The sequence below is a fragment of the Mandrillus leucophaeus genome, unplaced genomic scaffold (assembly GCF_000951045.1).
Source record: "Mandrillus leucophaeus isolate KB7577 unplaced genomic scaffold, Mleu.le_1.0 Scaffold19, whole genome shotgun sequence".
Lineage (NCBI taxonomy): Eukaryota > Metazoa > Chordata > Mammalia > Primates > Cercopithecidae > Mandrillus > Mandrillus leucophaeus.
Window position 1 is genome coordinate 1,204,874 of NW_012101920.1, and position 26,603 is coordinate 1,231,476.

General features: G+C 44.4%; 1 protein-coding gene across 3 annotated transcripts in view; it reads right to left on the bottom strand.

Annotated features, from left to right (window-relative positions):
* Window positions 1-26,603, bottom strand: part of LOC105538295 (zinc finger protein 64 homolog, isoforms 1 and 2) — a 49,885-nt gene that overhangs the window by 16,777 nt on the left and 6,505 nt on the right. The window contains exons 2-4 of one of the 3 annotated variants that reach the window (XM_011978115.1): window positions 24,372-24,605; window positions 4,467-4,628; window positions 3,294-3,356 (exon numbers count right to left, since the gene is read on the bottom strand). In XM_011978115.1, coding sequence (XP_011833505.1) covers window positions 3,294-3,356; window positions 4,467-4,628; window positions 24,372-24,605 — 459 coding nt within the window. Of the gene's footprint in view, window positions 1-3,293; window positions 3,357-4,466; window positions 4,629-24,371; window positions 24,612-26,603 lie in introns of all 3 variants that reach the window. The other 2 variants (XM_011978114.1, XM_011978116.1) reach the window with 2 other exon arrangements.

Below are 26,603 nucleotides of genomic sequence, written 5' to 3' on the forward strand. Positions count from 1 at the left end.
TGTGTGTGTGTGTGTGTGTGTGTGTGTGTTTGTGTGTGTGTGTGTTTCGGCAAATACTGCACTGCCTCCCTATTGACTACTTTCTTGCACTTACAGTAATTTCTATCACCTGTTTCATATCATTACCTATCCACAACATGGTTGTTAAGGCTGAAGTATTTCGCTGTATGGATATGCATAAATTATTGAATCCATTCCTTACTTGGCCATGAAAAAGAGTAAGTCGATATGACATACTGATGTGAAATGATGTGCAAAAGTAATTGAAAAAAAGCAAGTTGCACTGATAGCGTGTGTTGTATTAACTTAATAAGACATGGAAAAAATTAAATGTGTGTGTTTTTAGACCTGGTCTAGGCATGCACATATTTCAGAATGAGACATAGAGGTCTATTAGGACAGCTGACTTTTGGTCATGGAAGGAGGTGGCTGTGAGTCAGGATCTTCTTTTTTTTACTTTATATATCAAATATTATCCTGACCAAATCATAATTAGCCAAGTGCTAAAAGTGTCAGCCAAAGCTGATCACTGTCATCACAAAATAAATATTTGGGATTTAAGAATACATCTAAACGTTTATTAAAGATCAGCATTTTGGCTGGGCACGGCGGCTGTCGCCTGTAATTCCAGCACTTTGGGAGGCTGAGGCAGGCAGATCACTTGAGGTCAGGAGTTCGAGACCAGCCTGGCCAACATGGTGAAACCCCGTCTGAACTAAAAATAAAAAAATTAGCTGGGCATTGTGGCGGGTACCTGTAATCCCAGCTACTCGGGAGGCTGAAGCAGGAGAATCACTTGAACCCAGAAGGCGGTGGTTGCAGTGTGCCGAGATTGTGCCACTGCACTACAGCCTGGGTGACAGAGTGAGGCTCCATCTCAAAAGGAAAAAAAAAAAAAGCATTTTTATTATTAAACATTTTAGTAGGCCAGGTGCAGTGGCTCACGCCTGTAATCCCAGCACTTTGGGAGGCCAAGGCGGGCGGATCATGAGGTCAGGAGATCGAGACCATCCTGGCTAGCACGGTGAAACCACTGTCTCTACTAAAAATACAAAAAATTAGCTGGGCATGGTGGCAGGTGCCTGTTGTCCCAGCTACTTGGGAGGCTGAGGCAGGAGAATGGCGTGAACCTGGGAGGTGGAGCTTGCAGTGAACTGAGATCATGCCACTGCACTCTAGCCTGGGTGACAGAGCAAGACTCTGTCTCAAAAAAAAAATAAAAGAAAAAAAGAAACACAAAAACAAACAAAAAAAATTTTAGTCATCAAATTAAAAAACCCAGTAACAATAATTTACCAGCATTGTCAGTGGCTCAGTAGTTCCTGTGGTCACTATACTGTGTATTTGCAACACTGGGCAGATGCTGGATGTTGGCAGAGCTCAATGGTTTTTGGCCAGCTCAGCTGGTAAAAAGCCCTGTTGCTGTTGCTCCCCCAAACCCCAGCCCCAGGGGTAATTAAGCATGCCCCCACTCTCTGAAGGTAACTAAGGTGAGGATACATTTAAACTTGAAAATGTAGACAGAGACACTTCAGTTATGCAGAAACTATCCTACAACCACCAGGTGGGCTAACTGTGTAGAAGATATTTTCTGTGGATTTGCAGAAATAGACAAAGTTGTGGCCCTCACTTGTACTTTTACAAAGCTTTCTCTAACATCATTAATAATTACAGTACTCAGCCGGATGCGGTAGCCCACGCCTGTAGTCCCAGCACTTTGGGAGGCCAAGGCAGGTGGATCACCTGAGGTCAGGAGTTTGAGACCAGCCTGACCAACATGGAGAACCGTCATCTCTACTAAAAATACAAAAATTAGCCGGGTGTGTTGCTGTATGCCTGTAATCCCAGCTACTCGGGAGGCTGAGGCAGGAGAATCACTTGAACCTGGGAGGTGGAGGTTGCGGTGAGCCAAGATTGCGCCATTGCACTCCAGCCTGGGCAACAAGAGTGAAACTCCGTCTCAAAAAACCAAAAAACAAAAAACAAAACAAAACAAAAATTATAGTACTTTATTCTTTCAATAACAAATATTGTGGCTTGATGGATGAAACCTCAACATATGAAACCCACATGGAGAGTTTCATTGCTTATTACACTAGAATGCTTGCCAATCAATACTTAAAACTTAATATTTGGATCATTAGAACAAATCCAGATGGCATGACACTGTGAGGCTGATTAGATATGATGGTGACCCCAGTGCAATAAGGCACTTACTGGTCATGGGCAAGGAATATAAGAAATAACTGTTGGCTACTCATCTTCCAAAGGCTGAGGCTAAATAGCAGGCGTTGGGCAATTAGTGAAGCCAAAGCCAAAAGTCACTGCATCTTATACACATTTATACTTTTTAAATTTAAATCTGTATCATTTGAATATGAGCATCTAATACTTTGTTAAAAAAGAGTCTAAAGGCAATTCCTTTTCCATGCAGAAAGTCTGGGAAACATAAAAATAATATATTAAAGAAAAATAAAATCACCAGAAATCACTTTTTTCTTTTCCCATGCATTGATCTTTTCCTCTTCTTTTAAAACAAGTATTTATTAAATTCTCCTTTCTAAATTACAAAAATAACACACACTCACTGTATTCAGTGATATAATGTAAAGATACATAAAAGGAAAGTTTTGGCCAGGTGCAGTGGCTCACACCTATAATCCTAGCACTTTGGGAGGCCGACGTGGATGGATCGCTTGAGTCCAGGCATTTAAGACCAGCCTGGGCAACATGGTGAGACCCCCTTCTCTATAAAAAATACAAAACATTAGCCAGGTGTGGTGGCGCCTGCCTATAGTCCCAGCTATTCCGGAGGCTAAGGTGGGCAGGTGGAGTGCCACTGCACTCCAGCCTGGGTGACAGAGTGAGACCCTGTCTCAAAAAATAAAAGAAAAAGACAAAAAAAGAGACAGTTTCTTTTCTCTCCCATTATTCCTCTCTTTACTAATCATTACACACACACATGCACTTGTAGGATCATCTCAAAATGAGAATATGTGCATTCAAATTTTAATTAATTTTGGCAGAATCATTTTCAAAATGGCTGTAGCAGTTCATATTCCCACTTAGCTAAGTTTGCTCACATCCTCTCCAGAGCTGGATTTTATTATGTTAAAGACTTTTCTGCCAAAACCATGTGTACAAATGGCACCTTATTTTTTGAAATCTGGACTTGTATTCCCGTAACAGCCAGTGATGTTTGGAGTGGTATCATTCATCTGACCTATGTGGGTCCCCGGCTCCTAGCACAGAGCAGGTGTTGAGGGCATATGTGCTAAAGAAATGCTATTTACCCGTGTGAATTTTTAAATGCCGCTCCATGTCCTTCATGCCATAAGCAGTCTTGAATTGGCAACCTAAAAAAAACAAAAAAAGGAAAGATTAATCATAAAGGGAAACTTAGTAAATTTTAGCGGGGAGAAAACTGGCAGAAACATCCTTATCCAAGTGACAAGAGTTAACACCACAGTACGGGGAAAAAGAGATCTCATGTGCCTTCGTATGTGATGACCAGGAAAGACACAATGTCATTTTGTGGTTCCTGCCAAAACTGCGTAACCTGAATCTAATCATAAGGAAACATCAAATAAACCCAAACTGCGGCCCTTTTGACAAAATCACTGGCCTATACTTTTCAAAAATGTCAAGCTTATGAAAGATAAATGCTTAACTGTTCCTGATTAGAGGAAATGAAAGACATAAAATCTAATTGCAATCAGTAATAATTGGTTGGAAACTGGACCAGAGGGGGAAAATGTCATTCTTTTGATAATGGTAGAGAGGACATCAGTGGGACACTTGATGATGAAATCTGACTAAGGTCAGTAGGTTAGATAATAGTACCTATAAATGTTACTTTTCTGATCTTGACGATTGTCCTGTGGTTATTTAAAAGAATATTCTGGTTTTTAGGAAATACACACTGAAGTATTTAGGAACAAAAGGGCATCACATTGTCAGCAACTTTCAAATGGTTTGGGGAAAACTACACTTGTATATACATTGTATATATACAAAGAATGACAAAGCAAATATAATAAAATGGTAACATTTGGGGAATCTAGATGAAGAGCACACAGGGATTTTTTTGGTACAATTTTTGCAAACTTTCTGTACGTCCGATATTATTTCCAAGTACATTAAAACCAAGGTAAGGAAAGAAAATTTTTTACTGGATATCGTCCTAAGCTATAGCATAGGAAAAAAATTTACAGCAACCTGAAATTTTCACGAGTTCCACTTCAAAGGCCTATGGCTAGAAAAGTCTTAGAACCCAGGTGCAGAATGACCACAGACAGTGGGAGACAGGTTGTATGTGCCAATGCAAATGCCAGAGGGCCCTGATTTTTATGCCAGGTAGTTTGGGGCACTTCCATGAGCACTTGTCAGGAACTCATGAGGAAAAGCCCTGGAGCCTGGTTAAATGTCACACCTTCTACGCAAGTAGAACGTAATGCTGCCTTTACCTGGATAGCAACAGTTAAGCCTTTTCTGAGCAGGTGGCGTTGTGGGCTTTTTGGTGCGTGACTTGGCAGGGAGAGAGATGACAGTGGCGGTTTGGTTTTCATTACTTTCCGTGGGCAGATAAGTTTGATAGCCATGTTCAAAAACAAATTCTGGAGCTGAAACTAAAAGATATGGTGATTATTAATTTTCTTAATATAAATGCCCTCTAGCTATGCCCTCTGCCTACTTTTCTTTGTAGAGTGAATGCACATACTAGTTTGCTTTCCCAGCCTCCTTTGTGGCTTCAGAGTGATCATGTGACCCAGTTCTAGCTAATGAGACACTAGACAGCATTTGCTGGGAGGCTTCTGTAAAATATTTTCCTCCCTGATTTAAAATAGTATGGAGGGAAAGGGTAGGCAGGGCAGATGGAAAAAGACGCAGTTGAGAAAAGCTCATCTTGTTGCCCTGGCTGCCGTACTTCCTATCTTTCTACATGCTGGAATGATGACACGATGCCTGGATCTGTGGCAGCCATTCTATAACCGTAAGGGTAAACATGAAAATCAGATGCTGCTGAGTCAGAACTCCGAAACCACCCAAATCTATACTTTTTTCTTTTTCTTTTTTTTTTTTTCTGAGATAGGGTCCCACTTTGTCACCTAGGCTGGAGTGCAGTGGTGCAATCACAGCACACTGCAGCCTCGGCCTCCCAGGCTTGAGCAATTCTCCCACCTCAGCCTCACGAGTAGCTGGGACTACAGGCGTGCACCACCATGTCCGGCTAATTTTTGTATTTTTTGTAGAGACTGGGGTCTTGCCATGCTGCGCAGGCTGGTCTCAAACTCCTGAGCTCAAACGATCTACTTGTCTCGGCCTCCCAAAGTGTTAGCCACCATGCCTGCCCTAGACTTCTTAAATGAACAAGAAATGTCCCTATAATTTATGTCTCTATAATTTATGCCAGGTAAGTTTTCTGTTAGCTGCAGCCAAATGCCTTAGGTGTTTTCATAAGCTATAGGACAAAATCCTAATAAAACACCAAATGGGAACTGATAGAAGGGATTTGGGGCAAAACTAGTCTAATTGACATTCTCCTCAGCATTTCCCTCCTCAAAAAATTTCCTTGTACTCTTACTGAGGTTCTGATGCAAAAAGAAAAAAAAAATAGCAAAACACAGACTTAATATAAAATATAATTGTAGGCCAGGCATGGTGGTTCACACCTGTAATCCCATTATTTGGGGGGCCAAAGAGAGTGGATCACCTGAGGTCAGGAGTTCGAGACTAGCCTGGTCAACATGGTGAAACCCCGTCTCTACTAAAAATACAAAAATTAGCTAGGCGTGGTGGCAGGTGCCTGAAATCCCAGCTACTCTGGAGGCTGAGGCAAGAGAGCTGCTTGAACGTGGGAGGTGGAGGTTGCAGTGAGCCGAGATCACGGCATTGCACTCCAGCCTGGGTGACAAAAGTGAAACTCCATCTCAAAAAATAAATAAATAAATAAATTTTAAAAGGTAAGATACGCAGTCTCAAATTTTTTTGTTATAAAAAATTCTGTGACTACTTTGCTAACTACATTTGTAGTCTGGGACTTAAGCATGTTTCTTTCCTCCCTTCCCTCCCTTCCCTTCTTCCCTCCTTTCTTTTCCTTTCCTTCCTTCCTCCCTCCCTCCCTCCTTCCCTTCCTCCTTCTCTTCCCTTCCCTTCCTTCTTTCCTTCTTTCTTTTCCTCCCTCCCCTCCCTTCCCCTCCCCTCCCCTCCCCTCCTTTCCCCTCTCCTTCCTTCCTTCTTCCCTTCCCTCCTCTTTCTCTTTTTGGTTCTATCTTTCTTAGAATGTAATTTGTCACAAGAAGATTTGTCTTCAAATATGGAGTAAATATGACCAATGGAGGCTTGTTCAATGAGTGAACCTTTCAGGCTAATAGGCCTTAGTGATGATTTTGAAAGCCACTGTAATATTCTGTTTCCCAAACTTCAGTCACTCAGACACCACCTTTGACATTTTTGACATTTTATTTACAGATGATTTAAGTCAGCACAGGCTTAACATCACTATTTATTTTAGCTTTGTCCAAAGCACTAATATCCATGCCACAGGCTCCAGGCGCTAGTTATGTTTTTCTCTTAAAACAAACACTGTATTTCTTTGAATCTAGGATGTTTTAGATTGTAAAATGCATCATAATTTCATATACAATGAAAAGGCTGCCAATTAAACACATGATGACACCGCTTTCTTTTTTGAGGTATTTTATTTTATATTTATCAAATGGGGTTTTCTTGACTTCTTTGGACATTTGGCAGGAAACTCAGGTTCCTGATGTCCATCTCTTTGGCACCTTCAGTAGTGACCATATCACTCTGATACATGTCAAATGATACCTTGGTGCTGTCAGCATTTGGTATTTGGGTAAAGCCATAGTTTCCATTTTTCTCAATGGAAATATGTGTAGGGAAGTCAAGGGCTTCGGTTTAAAGTCAGCTGAAAGATTCCGACAAACTGATGTTTCCTGTCTTCACGCCAAGTATCTCTGATGCATGAATCAGTTGCACCTGCCTCCTGTTGAAATGTTTTCATTTACTCTGTAGGATCTGGCTATTTCTCCCGGTTTCTCTTGCTCTGCTTGGGTTCTCAAAGCATGGTCCCTAGCCAGCAGCATTGGAGCTGCCTGGGAACTTGTTACCAAGGCAAATTTTTTGGGCCCCATCTCAGACCTACTGAATCAGACACTCTGGGGGTGCACCCAACAATCTGTGCTCGAACAAGCCCTCCAGGTGATCCTGATACACACTCAAGTTTAAGAAGTACTAGCAGAGACCATCCTTTTCCATCTATCTTGACAGTAGAACTTAACCCAGCTCTGTCTATATGAGGAATTCCACCTTTCTCGGTTGTTGCTTTGCAAGAACGTGCAATTGCAGTCACTCCTCCAACAATGAAGATTTGTTTCATTAATATCAAATTTACCCCTGTTACTGTTTTCAGGCATTTCTGGGTAAGCAATTACTTTTCATCTTCAACTTGCTTCATTATGCAACATCTTGGAAGACATTTTAAACAGCAATTAAACTCAAGACATATAGTTCCAAAATTGCACACAACGCAGCTGAGGTGAGAAAAATGTGACCCACTGAAATCAGGTTTGTTCACATGCACAGCCAAGTAACGTTTTTGGACTGCCTGTTGGTTGACAGAAATCTCACTGATTCTAAAATGCATCGTTGTTTCCGATATGTTAAAATGCATCTTCCAACTGATATAAGCTCAGGTTTGACCATTCACTGTGGATGTGACCTCAGGCCAGTCATGTAACTTCATTGAACTGTTTTCTCACTATAAATGGGGATAATCACCACGCCCACTTCATAAGGATGTTGCAAAGTTTAACACGAGAATTCAGTAGCACAGGATGTGGCCATGACTGAATCTCAACAAATGTCAAAGGGGATATACTACAGTTCAATAGAACCAGACTCTGGCACTTGTGCATCAAACTCTCAGCTGAAATGCTCATGAGCTAGGATGATCAACCATCCCTGTTTGCCTTGGACTGGGGTTTCTCAAGAACTTTTGGTGCTAAAACCAGGGTGCTGGGTCATGGTCATACTCCCATGGCCTCCCAACCTTCTGCTCTACAACTTCCTGTACAAGTGACCTCCTGTGCTGGAAGGTGTTCACTGTGGGGTGAGTATGGATGGCCAGGCCCTCCCTACAAGTCAGCTCACAGGCTCCTCGGCACTCTCTTGAAAGGTAGATGGTAGGCCCTTCACCCTCCTGCCACTTTCTGCTCTCCCCAGGGATTGGCTGGGCTCCATCTCTTAACTGTCCTCTACCATAAGCCTGGGCAAGTCCCAGCAGAGGGAAATGCAGGAGTATTTTGTATATCAACCCCTTCTCAGAAGTATAATTTGCAAATATTTTCTCATTCCATAGGCTGCATTTTCATTTCTGCTGTTTCCTTTGATGCACACAGGTTTTAAGATTTAATGTACTCCCAACTGGGTACAGTGGCTCACACCCACAATCCCAGCACTTTGGGAGCCCAAGGCAGGTGGATCATGTGAGGTAGGGAGTTCAAGACCAGCCTGATTAACATGGAGAAACCCCGTCTCTACTAAAAATACAAAATTAGCCAGGCGTGGTGGCACATGCCAGTAATACCAGCTACCTGGGAGGCTGAGGCAGGAGAATCGCTTGAACCTGGGAGGCGGAGGTTGCAGTGAGCCCAGATTACGCCACTGCACTCCAGCCTGGGCAACAAGAGCAAAATTCCATCTCAAAAAAAAAAAAAATTTAATGTAGTCCCATTTGTCTATTTTCACTTTTGTTTCCTGTGCTTTGGTGTCTTGGAGAGGAAGCAGGAAGCATCATGAGTGGGTAGGTTAAACACAGCAAACGGCCGGGTGTGGTGGCTCATGCCTGTAATCCCGGCACTTTGGGAGGCTGAGGCGGACGGCTCATTTGAGGTCAGGAGTTTGAGACCAGCCTGGCCAACATGGTGAGACCCTGTCTCTACTAAAAACACAAAAATTAGTCAGGTGTGCTGGTGCGCACCTGTAGTCCCAGCTACTCAGGAGGCTGAGGCAGGAGAATCTCTTGGACCTGGGAGACAGAGGTTGCAGTGAGCTGAGATCATGCCACTACACTCCAGTCTGGGTGACAGAGGCAGACCGTCTCAAACAAACAAACAAACAAACAAACAACAAACAAACAAAAAACAGCAAAGGGATTCAGGAACCCAGGTGCAGGGATTATTTTGGGGGCAGGGCTAATCCCATGTAACCTGAGTCATCCCAAAGTAGATGGCTATAGACCAGAAAGGGTGTGCTCCAGAGCTTAGGCTGTGAGGTCTTACCTCCTTGATCCTCAGTTTCTTTACCTGGAGAATGGGGACAATTTCCATTCCTGTCTCCTAGGACGTTGTGACCATCAGAAACCAGGCATGTAAAGTTGCTGTTGCTGTTGACTTTATTCACTAATTTATTCAGCAAATGTTTATGAGGTACGGTACTGACTGTGTGCCAGGAACTGTTCTAAGCACTAGAAACAGAGCCGTGACCCAAAGAGACAAAAATCCCTGCCCTCATGGAGCTGACATTCTAGTTAGGAGTGGTGCAGGCAATAAGTATTTCAATACACAGTGTGTAAATCAGGTGGTGTAAATATTATGGAGAAAAATAAAGCAGACTTTGGGAGGCTGAGACGGGCGGATCACGAGGTCAGGAGATCGAGACCATCCTGGCTAACACAGTGAAACCCCATCTCTACTAAAAAATACAAAAAAACTAGCCGGGCGAGGTGGTGGGCGCCTGTAGTCCCAGCTACTCGGGAGGCTGAGGCAGGAGAATGGCGTGAACCTGGGAGGCGGAGCTTGCAGTGAGCTGAGATCCAGCCACTGCACTCAGCCTGGGCGACAGAGTGAGACTCCGTCTCAAAAAAAAAGAAAAAAGAAAAAGAAAGCAGGGAAGGGAACCAGAAAATGCTGGTGGGCATGGACTTTTTTTGTTTGCTTGTTTTTTTGTTTTTTGAGACAGAGTATTGCTTTGCGCAGTGGCATGATGTCCACTCACTGCAAGTTCCGCCTCCCAAGTTGGACCAACTTGGGTATGTGCATGTGATTTGATGCTGGAGTCGCCACTCATTGACGGGGTGTGTGTGTGTGTGTGTGTGTGTGTGTGTCTCTGTGTGCGTGTGTACAGTCAGATTGACCCTAGACCAACCTCTGTCTCCACTCGATAGCTGTAGAGCCTTGACCAAGTCACTTCTCTGCTCTTCAGTTCTTTTGTTGGTAAAATGGGGATACTGCAGTAATCTCAGAGCTTAGATCTTGTTGTTCTAGTAAAGATTCAAGGGAAGGATAAGGCATACTGCGAGCCGGGCACACTGCAAGTTCTTGAGAGTTCTCAGTGGACATTATGGTAACCATGCACAATAGGTTATTATTTATCTTTATTCAGGTTTGGCATAATGAGTGACATGGGCCTTGGGGAATCTCAAAGCACCCTAGAAGAAAGTGAAATGCCCCACATCTGCTGAGGCAGGATGACTCATAACCTTGGGGGGAAGTGCTTCCAGTAGAGGCGTGACTTGCCCACCCCCTAAGAATATTCTCTAGTCCCTCTTTTCAACGAGGATGCAGCAAGGGCCACCTCTTTATGTAGGGGTCTTATGTCTAACTTTTTACAAGAGCTCAGGGCTTCAGCCCCTACCCTGGTATGGCCATTAAAATCACGCCTCCTATTTAGTGAGATCAGACCCTGTCCCCGATACCACAAGAAGCTCACAGCCTCATACACCTGCTGCTGCTTTTGGTTTTGTTTTCTGGCTTCAGGGGATTTCCCTTCTTTCCTGCGTGTTCAGGTGTGCATCTGAGAATTGCTTATTGTATTTAGTTCTGGTTTGTAGCAGGGACATACTGAGTTGTCTGATCATGATGTTGCTTAAAATGTATGACTATTATATGAATTTCATAGATAATCTAAATCTATTTCTCTGAAGTTTGTCTCTGTGGCATCTTAGGGCTCACATGAACCAACCATAGCTCCTTTTCTACCAAATTGCCTTTCAGACATCTCAAGACAGCTTTGATATCTCCCTATCTAATTTGCTTCCTCCTTCCCTTCTTCAACTTAAAAATTCCATTTAACAAATCCTTTTCTCTTTTTAAATTACAATGTTAATTTTTGCAAAATAAAAGTTAACACGAATTTTAGGATTTTCTTCTCTACATAGAAAAGTGCAGAGAAGAAAAAACTAGGCTAAGTTTTTTTTTGTTGTTGTTGTCCAGGCTCATGCCTGTAATCCCAGCAATTTGGGAGGCTGAGGCAGGATGATCACTTGAGACCAGGAGTTTGAGATCAGCCTGAGCAACAAAGGGAGATGCCATCTCCACAAAAACATACAAAAAATAGCTGGGTGTGATGGTGTGTGCCTGTAGTCCCAGCTAATTGTGGGGCTGAGGTGGAAGGATGGCTTAAGCTCAGGAGTTCTAGGCTGCAGTGAGCTAGGATGGCACCAGTGCACTCCAGCCTGGGTGACAGAGCAAGGCTGTCTCTAGAAAAACAAAAGAAAAAACTTCCCAATGCTGTCAAAACATGGCAATACACATCCTTGCTTTTTTTTTGAGATGGAGTCTGGCTCTGTTGCCTAGGCTGAAGTGCAGTGGTGTAGTCTTGGCTCACAGCAACCTCCGCCACCCAGATTCAAGTGATTCTCCTGCCTCAGTCTGCCAAATAGCTGGGACTAAAGGTGCACGCCACCAGGCCCGGCTAATTTTTGTATTTTTAGCAGAGATGGGGGTTTCACCATGTTGGCCAGGATCGTCTTGAACTCCTGACCTCAAGTAATCTGCCTGCCTCGACCTCCCAAAGTGCTGGGATTACAGATGTGAGTCACCGGTGCCCAGCCTACATCCTTACTTTTTATACAAAACTCCTATCGCTACTGTGATTAAATACTTACTTGAGAAATTATTTAATGACTATTCTCTCTTCTATTTGGTTGGAGGAGTTAAGTGAGGACAGACCCTTGTTTGATTAAATACTTACTTGAGAAATTATTTAATGACTATTCTGTCTTCTATTTGGTTGGAGGAGTTAAGTGAGGACAGACCCTTGTTTCTTTCCATTACTGTTCCCCGTGCACCCACCACAGAACCAGGTGAAGGGGAGGAGATCAAAGAACATTTGTTGAATTAATGATCAGCTAAAGGACTAATCTCTTTTATATAGAGAAAACATATTTTAAGGCTGGGCGTGGTGGCTCACGCCTGTAATCCCAGCACTTTGGGAGGCTGAGGCAGGCAGATCACCTGAGGTCAGGAGTTCGAGACCAGCCTGGTCAACATGGCAAAACCTCGTCTGTGTTTTGTAAAGATACAAAAATTAGCTGGGTGTGGTGGCGGGTACCTGTAATCCCAGCTACTCGGGAGGCTGAGGCAGGAGAATTGCTTGAACCTGGGAGGCGGAGGTTACAGTGAGCCAAGATCACATCATTGCTCTCCAGCCTGGGCAACAGAGCAAGACTCCGTCTCAAAACAAATAAAAAAGAAAATATATTTTAAAAGTATAAAATGTATCTTTCAAGTATAAAACTAGGATCGTGGCTTAAATCATTTTATTTTTTTTAATGAAACATTTGCCATGTTAAAACATCATATTGTCATTCATCGAAAACACAACCTCTAATGGCCACATAATATTTCATCATTTTGGTTGCTGAATAGTTTAATTAACCATTTTCCTTTCTTGGATATGGAGGAGATAGCTAGGAATTGACTTTTATGAGTAAAACCTGTCCAGAAGTTTAAATTTATCCCTCGTTTCTTTGGGTACATTCCTTGAAATTGAAGAGTTGGGTTAAAATGATACGAATGTTTTATTACTTGGTGATTATATAACATCCTTTCAGAAAACTGAAATAATTTGCATTTTCCCCCTTGGCTGTCACAGAGAGACTTGACAGGACAAAATGAGATCACTTGAGTTTAATTTGCATTTCCTTTATATGTAATTAGTGAGATTAAACTCCCTTTCAACATTTATTCTTCCAATGACATGCCTTATTTGGTGAACTTCCTGTTTATTCTATTAGCTCGTTTTTTTTCTATTGGAATTTTAATTTTTTTCTTGATTTGTAAATGCTTTTTACAGATTAAGGATACTGTCTTGTTTTGTTTTGTTTTTGAGAAAGAGTCTGGCTCTATCTCCCAGGCTGGAGGGCAGTGGCATGTGCCTCCCGCGTGCCAGGGATTCCAGGCACCCGCCACCACGCCCGGCTAATTTTTGTATTTTAGTAGAGACAGGGATTCACCATGTTGGCCAGGCTGGTCTCAAACTCCTGACCTCAAGGGATCTGAGAGCCTAGGGCTCCCAAAGTGCTGGAATTACAGGCGTGAGCCACCAGATAGGGAATTCTTAGTTTACATTTGGGATACTTGCCTGGAGATCAAGAACCCTAAATGAGAATCCTAAGCATGAACAACACTGCAAAAAACAACACACACAAAAAAAATCAAGAGAACTGAATATATGATAATATCCTGCAGGGCGCGGTGGCCCATGCCTGGAATCCTAGCACTTAGGGAGGCCGAGGACAAAGGATCGCTTGAGCCCGGGAGCTCAAGACCAGGCTAGTGACATGGCGAAACCCCGTCTCTACAAAAAATACAAAAATGACCTGGGTGTGCTGGCACACACCTGTTATCCCAGCTACTTGAGAAGCTGAGGCAGGAGAATCTCTTGAACCCGGGAGGAGAGGTTGCAGTGATCCGCGATCGCACCACTACGCTCCAGCCTGGGTGACAGAGCGAGACTCCGTCCCCCTCCCTTCCCACCCCCGCTCCCAAAAGAATTCACTTTCTGAGAGAAAATTCACCCTTTTCACTTATGCTGTTCCCAAAGCGCCTTTACCGTCCACAGTGGGCGTTAGACCGGCCCAAACGCCCCTCCCCAGGGGTGAGCCCTGGTGGAAACCCTGACCACGCCCCTGCTCTGCCATCGCTGATTGGTGCAGTGGAAGACACCTGACAGCAATTGGGCCAATCGATTCTCTTGCTCCGAAATTGAATCCTGCAGCCAGGCGTATTGGCGGCTGCCGTTAAGTACCAACTATGACCCAGGCTGAGGTGGGATCATCGCTTGAGCCCAAGAGTTCGAGTCCAACCTGGGCGAGAGAGTGAGACCTTCCCCCCTACCGCCCAATCTCTTAAAAAAACCCAAACTGGGACTAAGACGATCAGGTTTGGTGTGGACTTTCCTTCTGAACAAAGAAGGCATAAACTTTGGGAATGGTCACGGGGGCAGCAGTGCTTCTCCAGCCACAGTCTCTCTAAAACGCGGATTCTGATCAGCAGTTCTGGATGGGGCCAAGATTCTGCCTTCCCAGCATTTCCAACAAGCCCTTTGAGCTGTACAGTCTAGAAAACCCTAAAATATTTCTAGCTTCTGGTTCAATCTCTTTTTGAGATCCAGCTGTGTGCCTGCCTGTAATTCTCCCTTATGCCTATATCTTTCTAAACAAAGTCTCCCCTCTGGCTTGAATTATAGTCAAGGTAGGGGGTCTGTTCTAAGCAAATGAACAGTCCTATGTAACAGAAAATTAACTTGCCCTACACTGGGACTTCACCAAATAGGAAAAAAACCGTAAGTGGAACAGAGCTCCCTCCCACAGTGGGCCGTTCATTCATTCCTCAGATCTGTTGAGCAGCTATTGTGAACTAGACTCTAGTGCCCGTGGGTTTCCATCCCTTCAACCCCTTCTGGTTGAGTGGTTCTCAAACTTGATCATGCATCACAGATTCTGATGCAGAGATTTGGGGTAAAGCTTAGATATCTTTATAGCTGTATTTTAAACACATTTTCCAGGTGATTTTTTGCACAGCAGCATTTGAGAACTGCCACTCTAGTCCCTTTAACGGGGCAGTGGTAGGAACGTGGCCCTGCAGAAGGGGCTTGGGATTGGGTTCCACTGGTAGGACCCTCCTGTTTGTCCCTTGGCAGCCTAGCTGCCTCCACTACAGTGCAACTGGGCAAAGCCATGTGTCCCAATTTTGGCCAGCAGGATCTGGATTTTGGGAGTTTATCAGGGAGCATTTCTTCCCTGATACAGATAAGTTGCTCCTTTCCCTATTTGTGGGTGTGCCTGAGAGATCTGATGCCCAAGGCATTAGCCGCCACTATCCAGCCATGGGGAGGATGGGAGGGCAAAGGATAAAAGCCCACCACAGAGAACAGGGGGAAGATGCAAAGAACTCCACACCTTTGAGCTGCCGAACTGACCTTGCCTGTTCTGGCTATGAGAGATAATACGTGTCTTAACTGTTCTGTGCACTTTTAGTTTGCTGTTGTTAAGAGCAACAGAGGCCAGGCATGATGGCTCATGCCTGTAATCCCAACACTTTGGGAGGCCAAGGCAGGCAGATAACGAGGTCAGGAGTTCGAGGCCAGCCTGACCAACATGGTGAAACCCCATCTCTACTAAAAAATACAAAAATTAGTGGGCGTGGCAGCGGGCGCCTGTAATCCCAGCTACTCAGGAAGCAGAGGCAGGAGAATCGCTTGAACCTGGAAGGCAGAGGTTGCAGTGAGCCAAGATCGCACCACTGCACACCAGCCTGGGCGACAGAGCGAGCCTCCGTCTCAAAAAAAAAGCAACCGAAAGCATCTGACCTGACCCACCACTCCCTGGCTGGTTGAGATTCCCAGGACCCTGCTCAGACCCCCTAATATATTATCCCCAGGAAGGGTCTGGATATCTGCATTTTTCAGCAAAGCTCAGATGATTCTTATGCACAAGCAAGTCTGAGAAACGTTGCAATGAGGAATTTACTAAGTGGCAGTACTGATTAAGAGCGCAGGTTCTGCAGCCGGACAGCCTAGGTTTGAGACCCAGTTCTGCCACTTTCTGTTTCTGTCATCTGGCCAAGTTATTTAACCCCTCTGTGCCTCGGTTTCATCATTGGTAAAATGGGGATAATAATTATTACTACCTAACTTTTGGTTATGAAAAACTACTTCATACAGAGTACTTAGAAAAGTGCATGGCATAGAATAAGCACTGTATAAGAATTTGCTATTATTGTTTCCAGAGCCTGGCAATCACTACATAGTTTGTCTTACTAAATCACTCATGTGCTCACGAACTTTATGGATCCCCAGCTCCTTCAGAATAAAGGCCAGAGCTGAAGCACAACCCCCAACACGTTCCCCTGTGCCATCTCTAGCCACTGTTTTCCAACCTTGCCCCAATCTTCCCCCACCCCCTCCAAACCACCATTAGGAAATGCCCCCTTTCCCACCATCTTTCTCCCAACAGCCAATGGGTCTTTCAAAGCCGGTTATACATTTGCTTTCATTCACAATTCTCTTCCCTGACTTTCCCAGTTGGAACCAACAGACTCTGTGAATTCTTCGCACCTTTAAGACGGCACTTGTCACAAACAGCCGGACTTCAGTGTCTTACAACTAAATCCTCTTCCCCTCCCCGAGGGGCTTAGAATTCTCCAATGGCAAGCATCTCCATTATCTGAGTTCCATCATTTACCACACAACAGCCCTAAAGCCACTGATACAGTTTGGCTGTGTCCCACCCAAATCTCATCTTGAATTTAACTCCTACAATTCCCACGTGTCATGGGAGGAACCCAGTGGGAAGTGACTGAAGTTTGGGGGCGGGTCTTCCTGCACTGTTCTTGTGATAGTGAATGAGTCTCATGAGAGCTGATGGTTTTAAAAAGGGGGGTGTCCGTGCACAAGCTCTTATCTCTTGTCTGCTGCTCTTCAAGACGTGTCTTTCACCTTCTGCCATGACTGTGAGACCTCCCCAGCCATGTGGAACTGTGAGTCCAATAAGCCTCTTTCTTTTGTAAACTGTTCAGTCTCTGGTATATCTTCGATCAGGAGCATGAAAACTGCAGATCTCACCATCCTTTCACCACCTGTTTATTAGTCGCTACATTAATAAAAGCCACCGTCACCAAGTCCTCATTGATGGGGCACATGCCATACGCACCATGTGCTTCAGACCCATGAACACATTTAATCCTCACAGCCGCCCTTTTCCGCCCTCATTCAATAGCTGTTTTATTGAGTGCCTATGATGTGCCAGACCTGGTGTTGGGTTGTGGGAAAATAAGACTGATTAGGTCTCTGCATGCAGGGAGATTTACAGTCTAGTAACCTAGAAATTGAGCCACTAATTTGGGGCTCACAGACCAAACTGAACCTTCAGATTCTTTTTTTAGGCTTTCAAAATCAATTAGGCGGGCAGGGCCTTCCCTGTGTCATTGTCCTCTGGCCAAAGACCAACAGAGACACCCCTGTTGCTGAATAAGTTTATTACTCATTGCAATAAGGGAAACCTTAGAAGGTGTTAGAAAGAACTTATTTTATTTTAGATTTGGGCTCATGTTAGATGCTTTTGGAGGAGGTTCAAGAAAATCTGCATCAGAGGCACCAGCGAGTGGGGCTAATTCTATGATTTGTTATTTTAATAAATATTATCAAGAGGGAAAGAAGGCGAGATAGAGCAAGACTCAAATTTTAATAGGCAAAGAGGTAACTGTCACTCAGATTGACAGAGGGGAGGAGGACGTTTGGTATTTTGTGGCTTGGACCGTGTTCCCATTTTGTCTGGGCTCACACATGATGACAGATGTGGTTTTATTTTCGTCTTGCCCACCAAGATCAGAGTGGCCTGGTCTGATGTTGGTGTTTTGTGAAACTGTGAACAACTGTGTATGTTCAACAGTAGAACAGCATAGCCTACCTGTGGGCCAGCCCAGTTCCTAGCAATACCAAGACCCAGCTGATCATGGCTGCTAGCTGTCAGGGGCTGCTGTCCTCTTTCTCTGCTAGTTGGCCACAGGCCCTCTCCCTCTCTGTGGTAGTTATCTGCTGCTGCAAACGCCACCGCTGACTACCCTTGGAATCACGTCGGAATTCACTTCTCTAATTAAAGACTAATTAGTTAACAATTGTGATACATGCTAGCTGAGAAAACAGAAACCTAATTGTGGGAGTAGGGAAAAAGGGAAATCAGAGCTGGCTTCTAGGTAGAGGTGACTTTTATCCAGGGCCTTACAGAGTAGGAATTGGGACGAAATGGCAAAAAAAAAAAAAAAAAAAAAATCATTCTTGGTCAAGTGATCAATTCAATTAATATTGACTGAGGGCTTGCCATGAGCTCTGTGCTAACATTATCCATGTGCTGTTTTGTTTACTTTCACAGCCTCCTGATTTGGTAATGAGAGCTAACAGTGACAGCTCAAAATGGCTTCCACGTAGGACCCACTGAAGCCCACTGAGGCCTACTGAAGCCTGGCTCGAACCCTCAGAGATGAGTTCTAGCATCACTTTCATTTTACTATTGTGGAAATGGAAACACGGTGTAAGTAATCTGCCCAAGGTCACGTGGTTAGCAAGTGGTACAGCCAGGATGTGAACCCAAGCAGTCTGTCTCAGGACCCCAGACTCTTCATTACCAAACCCTGTTCCCTCTCTGCTTATTTTTTTATTTTTGTTTTTTATTATTTATTTATTTATTTATATTTGAGATGGATTCTTGCTCTGTCGCCCAGGCTGGAGTGCAATGGCGCAATCTCTGCTCACTGCAACCTCTACCTCCCGGGTTCAAGCGATTCTCCTGCCTCAGCCTCCCGAGTAGCTAGGATTACAGGCACCTACCACCATGCCCGACTAATTTTTGTAGTTTTAGTAGAGATGGGGTTTCACCACATTGGCCAGGCTGGTCTCGAACTCCTGACCTTGTGATCCACCCACCTCAGCCTCCCAAAGTGTTGGGATTATAGGCATGAGCCACGGCGCCCAGCCCTCTCTGTTTACTTTTAGCCTCACTTTGAAATGAATGTAATGTAATTTGCCATGGTCATGGGGTTCCTAAGGCCTTATGCAGCCAGGATTCAAACTCAGGGACCTGACTCCAAAGCCCCATGATTTGAAGCCATGGACTTAGAAAATGCACATGGGATGTATTTCCACCAGCATCCACATCTAATTTTACGGCTCCCATATGGAAATCCTTAAATCATATGCCAGACAACGGGCAGCTTTCAAAGCTAGCAGGCAGATAATAAATTTTACTTTAAACCCAAGTATTATCAGGCAGAGGAGACATAGGAGAAGAGCGAGAAACAGTTTGGCTTAATCAAGGACAAACGAGTCTGGAAAATGTCCAGATGAGGATATCTGCAGAAATCCACTATTTGGGGGGTTGGACTGTGGTTTTGAGCAGTGAATAACTGTCTAACCTGGCTGAGACCCAGAATCCCCCAGGAGCTTGTTAAAAATACGGATACCTGAGCCTCAGCTCCAGACATTCAGATTCAGGAGGTGGAGCCCGGGCACCGGTATCCATAACAAGCTCCCAGTGGATCTTGGTCCATAGGCAGGTCTGGGAACTGCCAGTCAATGGAAACTTGAAGCACAATAGGGGGAACTGCACCCAGAAAACCAATCTAATAAGTGTAAAAAAGAAAAGAAAGCAGAATTCTGCTTGTTTGGTTGGCACAGAGGCAGGAACCATCAGGAGGAGCAGCTGAGTCAGGCAGAGACAACGTACGCTGCAGATCTCACCATCCTTTTGCCACCTGTTTATTAGTCTCTAAAATTAATAAAAGCAATCGCTCATGAACCCAATTTCTCTATCTCAGGTCCTTTATGTGGATTATCACAGAATTCTCACAATAACCCAATGATGATTAGGTATTATAACCTCTTTTTACAGATGGGGACTGGTAAGTGAAAGGGAGAGTAAATGATTTGCCCACAGCCTACGGCTGTTAGGTGGTGGATTGGGATGCAAGTCCAACAGTCTGTCTCTGAGCTTGTGGCTCCCTTCAGCACTGTGCAGGGGAGGGCTCTGTGTGCCAGGCACAAACAGGACTCCAGGACTGGCCTGAGCATTCAGGGCAGTCAACAAAACTCAGGCATGGCAAGATCCAATGATCGCAGGGCCGTGGAAATGCTAAGAGGAGGGCAAACTTCTTTGAACAAAGAAATAGAAGTGCTGGGTGCAGTGGCTCATGCCTGTAATCCTAGCACTTTGGGAGCCCAAGATGGGAGGATCATTTTAGCCCAGGAGTTCAAGACCAGCCTGTGCAACGTAGCAAAACCCTATCAATAATTTAAAAATTGGCTGGATGTGGTGGTGCATGCCTGTAGCCCCAGCTTCTTGGGAGGCTGAGGTGGGAGGACTGCTTGAGCACAGGAGATCAAGGCTGCAGTGAGCCATGATTGTACTACTGCACTCCAGCCTGAGCAACAGAGCAAGACTCTGTCTCAAAAAACAAAACAAACAAACAAAAAAACTAGGAGGACAAAGAAGGGAGCTGTTATTTTGTTGTGAGGTCAGCTTCACTGATGTATATGAGATTTGAGCAGTTGTTCACACCCAACAAATAATAAGTGCCTTGGTGTTGGGATCCAGTGGTGAACAGGAGCAGGGCTTACAGGTCAGGGATGGAGATAGACTTTAAAGTCATTCCTCTATTAATCATTTAAATATGGGACATGACCTGATCTGGGAAAAGAGTGAGTGGTGCAGGGAAGGGGTCTTTGAGAAAATGCCCTTAAGCCCAGCTCTGATGTAAGAATTAAGGCAGTTCCAGGCAGAAGGAACAACACAGGCAAGGTCTGAGCCTGGAGGAAATGTGGCTCATTCCAGAAACAGAAAGGAGTTCATCATGGCTGCTGCAATATAGAGGGGACGGGAGTGTCCCCAAGAGGAAGGCAGACCCTTTTTTGTGAAGATTGTCATGAAACTTAAGGTCTTGAGGTTGACTTGGCATCAGCCAGGCCAACGTGCGAAAGGTATTTCAGGCAAAGGAAAAAGCATCAGCGAAGGCTCAGAGCCCAGAAAGAAGCAACGACCCCAAGGAAAAAGTGTGGGCCTGGAAGCCTCCCATAGGGCAGGGCATCCATTTTTATATGGCTCCCACCCAATGTGAGAGGTACCGGGATTTTGGTTTTTGAGGACAAGAAAGCAAACACTATCCTCACGAAGAAGGCCACTAGGATAAGGGGCAAAACACATGTCCCAGGACTGTCCCGAAGTTCTGATGGGACCTTGGCCATGTCCCTTCCCCAAAGGTAGCTTTGCTTGATCCTGGTGCAAAATAATTAGGTCCTACCAGGCCCACCTTTAAGGGTTTTCTGGTATTCACCTTTTCTTGGTGACTTCCTTTAAGATGGGAATGAAGGAGACAGTGGGAAGATCTCAGTGTTCTTTTGTTAAGGTTTGTAAGGGGATCAGTTTTATTGTATTTCAAAATGTCTAATGTTTAAAAAACTCAGCAGAAACATTATTTTGGATGCATTAAAAAAAAAACCCACAAAACTTTGCTTATTGCCAAAAAAATTCAAACATCACCCCAGTAGATACCTCATAAGGGGAAAGTTGGTTTCCTGACTTTTTTTTTTTTTTTTGAAATGGACTCTCACTCACTCTGTTGCCCAGTGGGGAGTGCAGTGGCACTATCACTGCAGCCTCCGCCTCCTGGGTTTAAGAGATTCTCGTGCCTCGGTCTCCAAAGTACAGGGACTATAGGCGTGTGCCACCATGCCTGGCCAATTTTTGTATTTTTACTAGAGATGAGGTTTCACCATGTTGGCCAGGCTGGTCTTGAAATCCTGACCTCAAGTGATCCGCCTTGGTCTCCCAAAGTGCTGGGACTACAGGCGTGAGCCACCGCGCCTGGCCCTGACTTCTGGTGCTCCTAACTCTTCAGTTCCAGACTATTGGGTAAACATTCTCTGAGAACAAGCTAGAAGAACCTTATGGACTCAGTCAGGCTCAGAGATGTATTGTTTGGCAACAAAGTTTTATATTTGGAAAATTTCACATTTTCAGCTTCTCTGAAAAACTGAAATATCTAACTGGCTGGATCTAAAGAACAGCTGCACTTTTGGATGAGGCATGTGTGATTTCTCCACTTCACCACAGTCCCCACCACTCTCTGACACCTCCCCCAAAGACAACTTCTCTCATTTACATCACCTGCCCCATCCCTGTTCTAGAAACTTCCCTGAAATATAAGACCATATAATATGTAGGCTTCCTTTTTTTTATATATATATGCCTTGAGAATCTTTCTGTGACTACACACAGATCTAAATCTCCTCCTTTCCAATGCTAAGTCATATTCCATGGTTGGAATCTTTGATATTTATTTATTTCTTTAAATCCCTCTTTTTATTTTTATTTTATTTAAGAAACAGGGTTTCACTTGTCACCCAGGATGGAGTGCAGTGGTACGATCATAACTCACTGCAGCCTCAAACTCCTGGGCTCAAGCGATCCTCCTGCCTTAACCTCCTGAGCAGCTAGGACTACAAGTACCTGCTATCGTGCCTGACTAATTTTTAAAATTTAATGTAGAGGTGGGGTCTTGCTATGTGGACCAGACTGGTCTTGAACGCCTGGCCTCAAGCGATCCTCCAGCCTTGCCCTCATAAAGGGCTGGGATTACAGGTGTGAGCCACCGCACCTGGCCATCTCTAACTCTCTCGTGACGTATACATACAAGGGTTCCACTTTCTCTATAGTACATGCTGTAAATGAATATCCTTGTACATTTGTTTATGAAGTTTTTTATTTTTGTTTTTTTGAGACAGACTCTCACTCTGTTGCCCAGGTTGGAGTGCAGTGGCATGATCTCAGCTCACTGCAACCTCCACCTCCCAGGTTCAAGCAATTCTCCTGCCTTAGCCTCCCGAGTAGCTGGGATTACGGGCATGTGGCACCATGCTGGGCTAGTTTTCATATTTTTTGTAGAGAAGGTGTTTTGCCATATTGGCCAGACTGGTCACAAACTCCTGACCTCAGGTGATCCACCCGCCTTGGCATCCCAAAGTGCTGGGATTACAGGCGTGAGCCACCGTGCCTAGCCTGTTCATGAAGTTTTATAGGATGAATACCTAGCTGCAGGCTTATTGGATAAATGTCTTCATGTACATTTTAAAACTAAGAAATTTTAAATTTAAGATTTGAAAGCTATCACAAAATTGCCCAGGTTATAGGAATTTACATCCCCAGAAAATGAAATCAATGTCCTTCCCCAAGCCTTGTTTAGATTTGCATTTTTGTAATTACTAAGGTGACCAAACCTCCCTTTATGGCCAGTTGTCCCCTGTATATCATCCACTGACCTTTTCACTTTGCACTTTTGAGACGAAGTCTCGCTCTTGTCCCCCAGGCTGGAGTGCAAAGGCACGATCTCGGCTCACTGCAACCTCTGCCTCCCGGGTTCAAGCGATTCTCCTGCCTCAGCCTCCCAAGTAGCTGGGATTACAGGCGACTGCCACCACGCCCAGCTAATTTTTGTATTTTTAGTAGAGACGGGGTTTCAGCATGCTGGCCAGGCTGGTCTAGAGCTACTGACCTCAGGTGATCTGCCCGCCTCAGCCTCCCAAAGTGTTGGGATTACAGGCGTGAGCCACTGCGCCTGGCCTCCACTTTGCACTTTTTATATTTTACTGGTTTTAGCAGTTCTTTGTATAAGAGGGATATTGGGCCTTAATTATATATGCCACAAATTTTTCCCCAAGTTGATTGTCTTTAGACTTTGCATTTTACTTTAGAAAACTTCTAACTTCATTTGCAATCACATATGTGATTCTTTTTCTTTGAGGGGGTGGTCCATAACCTGCTTTCTTTGGTAGGCATATTAGTACGTTTTTTAGAATCAAATGCCTTTAGCTAAGGAATGCATTCTCTGTTTCCCCACAAGATCCAGTACTATCCCATAAATAGGCTACTTCATAATTTTAAAGTTATCTTCCTGCCCCTTAAGACAAATTATACAGGTATAACTGTGTGTATATGTGTTTGTGGGTATATCTCCTCTAGGACTTTTATGGTTTTCTTATGCACATTTAAATTTTTGACCCATCTGTAATTTATTTTTGGTGGAGTGAGTGTACACAACAGAGAACAGGGATGTTTTCCTCATCAGAAGCACAAGGGGGAGGAGATACCAATACCTGTTTATAGATTTTTTTTAAAACAACAACAGGCTTTTTGGCCCTTTACACAAGTAAATGCAAACTCAAGGATTGTAGCCATACTTCTACCACCCAAAACAACCACTTTTTTTTATTGCAATGTATTTTCTGCTAGTTTTTTTTTTCCTTAGTATACAGATTTTTGTTTCAGAAATCTTTTTTTTTTTGGTCTGTTTTTTATAACATGTGACAACATTTAAAACTGCTAATATTTAACGTTTTAACCTAGCAGCTCCCAAACCTGGCTGGGCAGCTGGCTTCCCGGTGGAGCTTGTTAAAAATAATGAATCAGCAACCCTAGGGGGTGGGCTCTGGGAATCCATATTTTTAACAAGTTCCATGGAGGTGTTTGAGACATAGCCAGGCCAACTCTGGCAGACTCCCCCATGCTGCAGCGGTACCTGTGATTGTCTGGGTCTCCGATGTGATGGTTCTGGTGGTGGTCTGAGTCTGGGTGGCAGGCACTGTTTCCTCCGATACAAACTGGACTGTGCTGGGGGCTGCCGCGGACGTGCCCGTCAGCTGGCAGCCACTTTGCTTGTGAGCTACAAAGGCATCCAGGTTGTTAAACTGCTGCTTGCAGATGCCGCAGATATGGATGTCGGGAGTCAGCTCCACCAGCACCGTTGTGCCACCTGGAACTCCATGGGACAAAGGGAAAGTAACAGATTAATTCCAAACAGCTTGGAATTCTAATGCAAACCAGATTCACAGTAGGAAGAAAAGGCATGGTGGCAGACATGGCTGAGTGGTGGTCCAGTATCCACTCCACCTTCCACTTCTTGCAATTGTGGCCCAGTATCCACTCCACCTTCCACTTCTCCTAATTGTGTCCTAGCAGCAAGGTATCATATTTCCACACAGAGATTTCTTGCCTTAGTTAAACCTGAGGAAAATTGGACATAATGTAAATACCTTAGAAATCTTCAGAAAATTGGCTGGGCGCGGTGGCTCACACCTGCAATCCTGGCGCTTTGGGAGGCTGAGGCAGGCGGATCACCTGAGGTCAGGAGTTCGAGACCAGCCTGGCCAACATGGTGAAATCCCGTCTCTACTAAAAATACAAAAATTAGCTGGGCATGGTGGTGTGTGCCTATAATCCCAGCTACTCAGGAGGCTGTGGCAGAAGAATCACTTGAACCCAGCAGGCGGAGGTTGCAGCAAGCTGAGATCCTACCATTGCACCCCCGCCTGGGGGACAAGAGTGAAACTCTGTTTCAAAAAAAAACAATTTTCAGAAAATTGTGATGCATAATTTTATCCAACCATATAGGCACAAAGGTATTCTTGTATTATTTAACTAGGGGAAAATTAGAAATAATGTATAGCAACCAACCACGTGATGGTTCATGCTGCATTGTTACCCATGGGACACTAGTCGCATTGTTTGCAAGAAAGTTATTTGATATGCAGGGATGTCCTGCACTTTGCAGAACCAGCAGCCACCTCCTATCCTAACTAAAAGAAAATTATGAAAGATAATTATGAGATCCTTCCGCACATTTCAAACATACTCACCCAACACACATACTATGAGAACCACTAGTCTAAATAATCTTGGTCCCCTACAGACTTGTGAACTTCTCCAGCACAGAGCTGGAGGAGTTTCTGGGAAGAGTTTGGCGTTCGTGATAAAAAGGGAGGAGATGTGGCTAGCACTGTGCCTCTTTTCTTCTGGCTTTGGATGCAAATGTGATACTGGGGCTTCTGTAGCCATCTTGTAACTATGAGGAAAATGCCGAGACCCCTATGGGCTCTGCCCTTTATTTCACTGATTCCCCTGATTCAACACTGCAATCAATCAATTCCAGATTTCATTAGACCAGTATAATTTGGGTTTCTGTTACTTGTAGCCAAAATTCATTCCTAACTGGCAGGGACATTATTTGTTTTGTTTTGTTTTGTTTTGAGACGGAGTCTCTCTCTGTTGCCCAGGCTGGAGTGCAAGGGCGCGATCTTGGCTCATTGCAAACTCCGCTCCTGAGTACTTGTAGCCAAAATTCATTCCTAACTGGCAGGGACATTATTTGTTTTGTTTTGTTTTGTTTTGAGACGGAGTCTCTCTCTGTTGCCCAGGCTGGAGTGCAGTGGCGCGATCTCGGCTCACTGCAAGCTCTGCCTCCTGGGTTCACGCCATTCTCCTGCCTTAGCCTCCCGAGTAGCTGGGGCTACAGGTGCCCGCCACCATGCCCAGCTAATTTTTTGTATTTTTAGTAGAGACGGGGTTCACCGTGTTAGCCAGGATGGTCTCAATCTCCTGACCTCGTGATCTGTCTGCCTCGGCCTCCCAAAGTGCTGGGATTACAGGCATGAGCCACCGTGCCCGGCTGACATTATTTCTTGATACTACTCATATCAATAGTTAATACTATATTAATACCTGCAAAGCATAGTAACTGGCACTGTACTAGAAGGTACTATATAAATATTTGTTCAATAAAGACATAGTGGGTGGATCATGAGGTCAGGAGATCAAGACCATCCTGGCTAACATGGTGAAACCCCATCTCTACTAAAAATATACAAAAAAAAAAAAAAAAAATTAGCCGGGTGTGGTGGCACACACCTGTAATCCCAGCTACTAGGGAGGCTGAGGCAGGAGAATTGCTTGAACCTGGGAGGCGGAGGTTGCA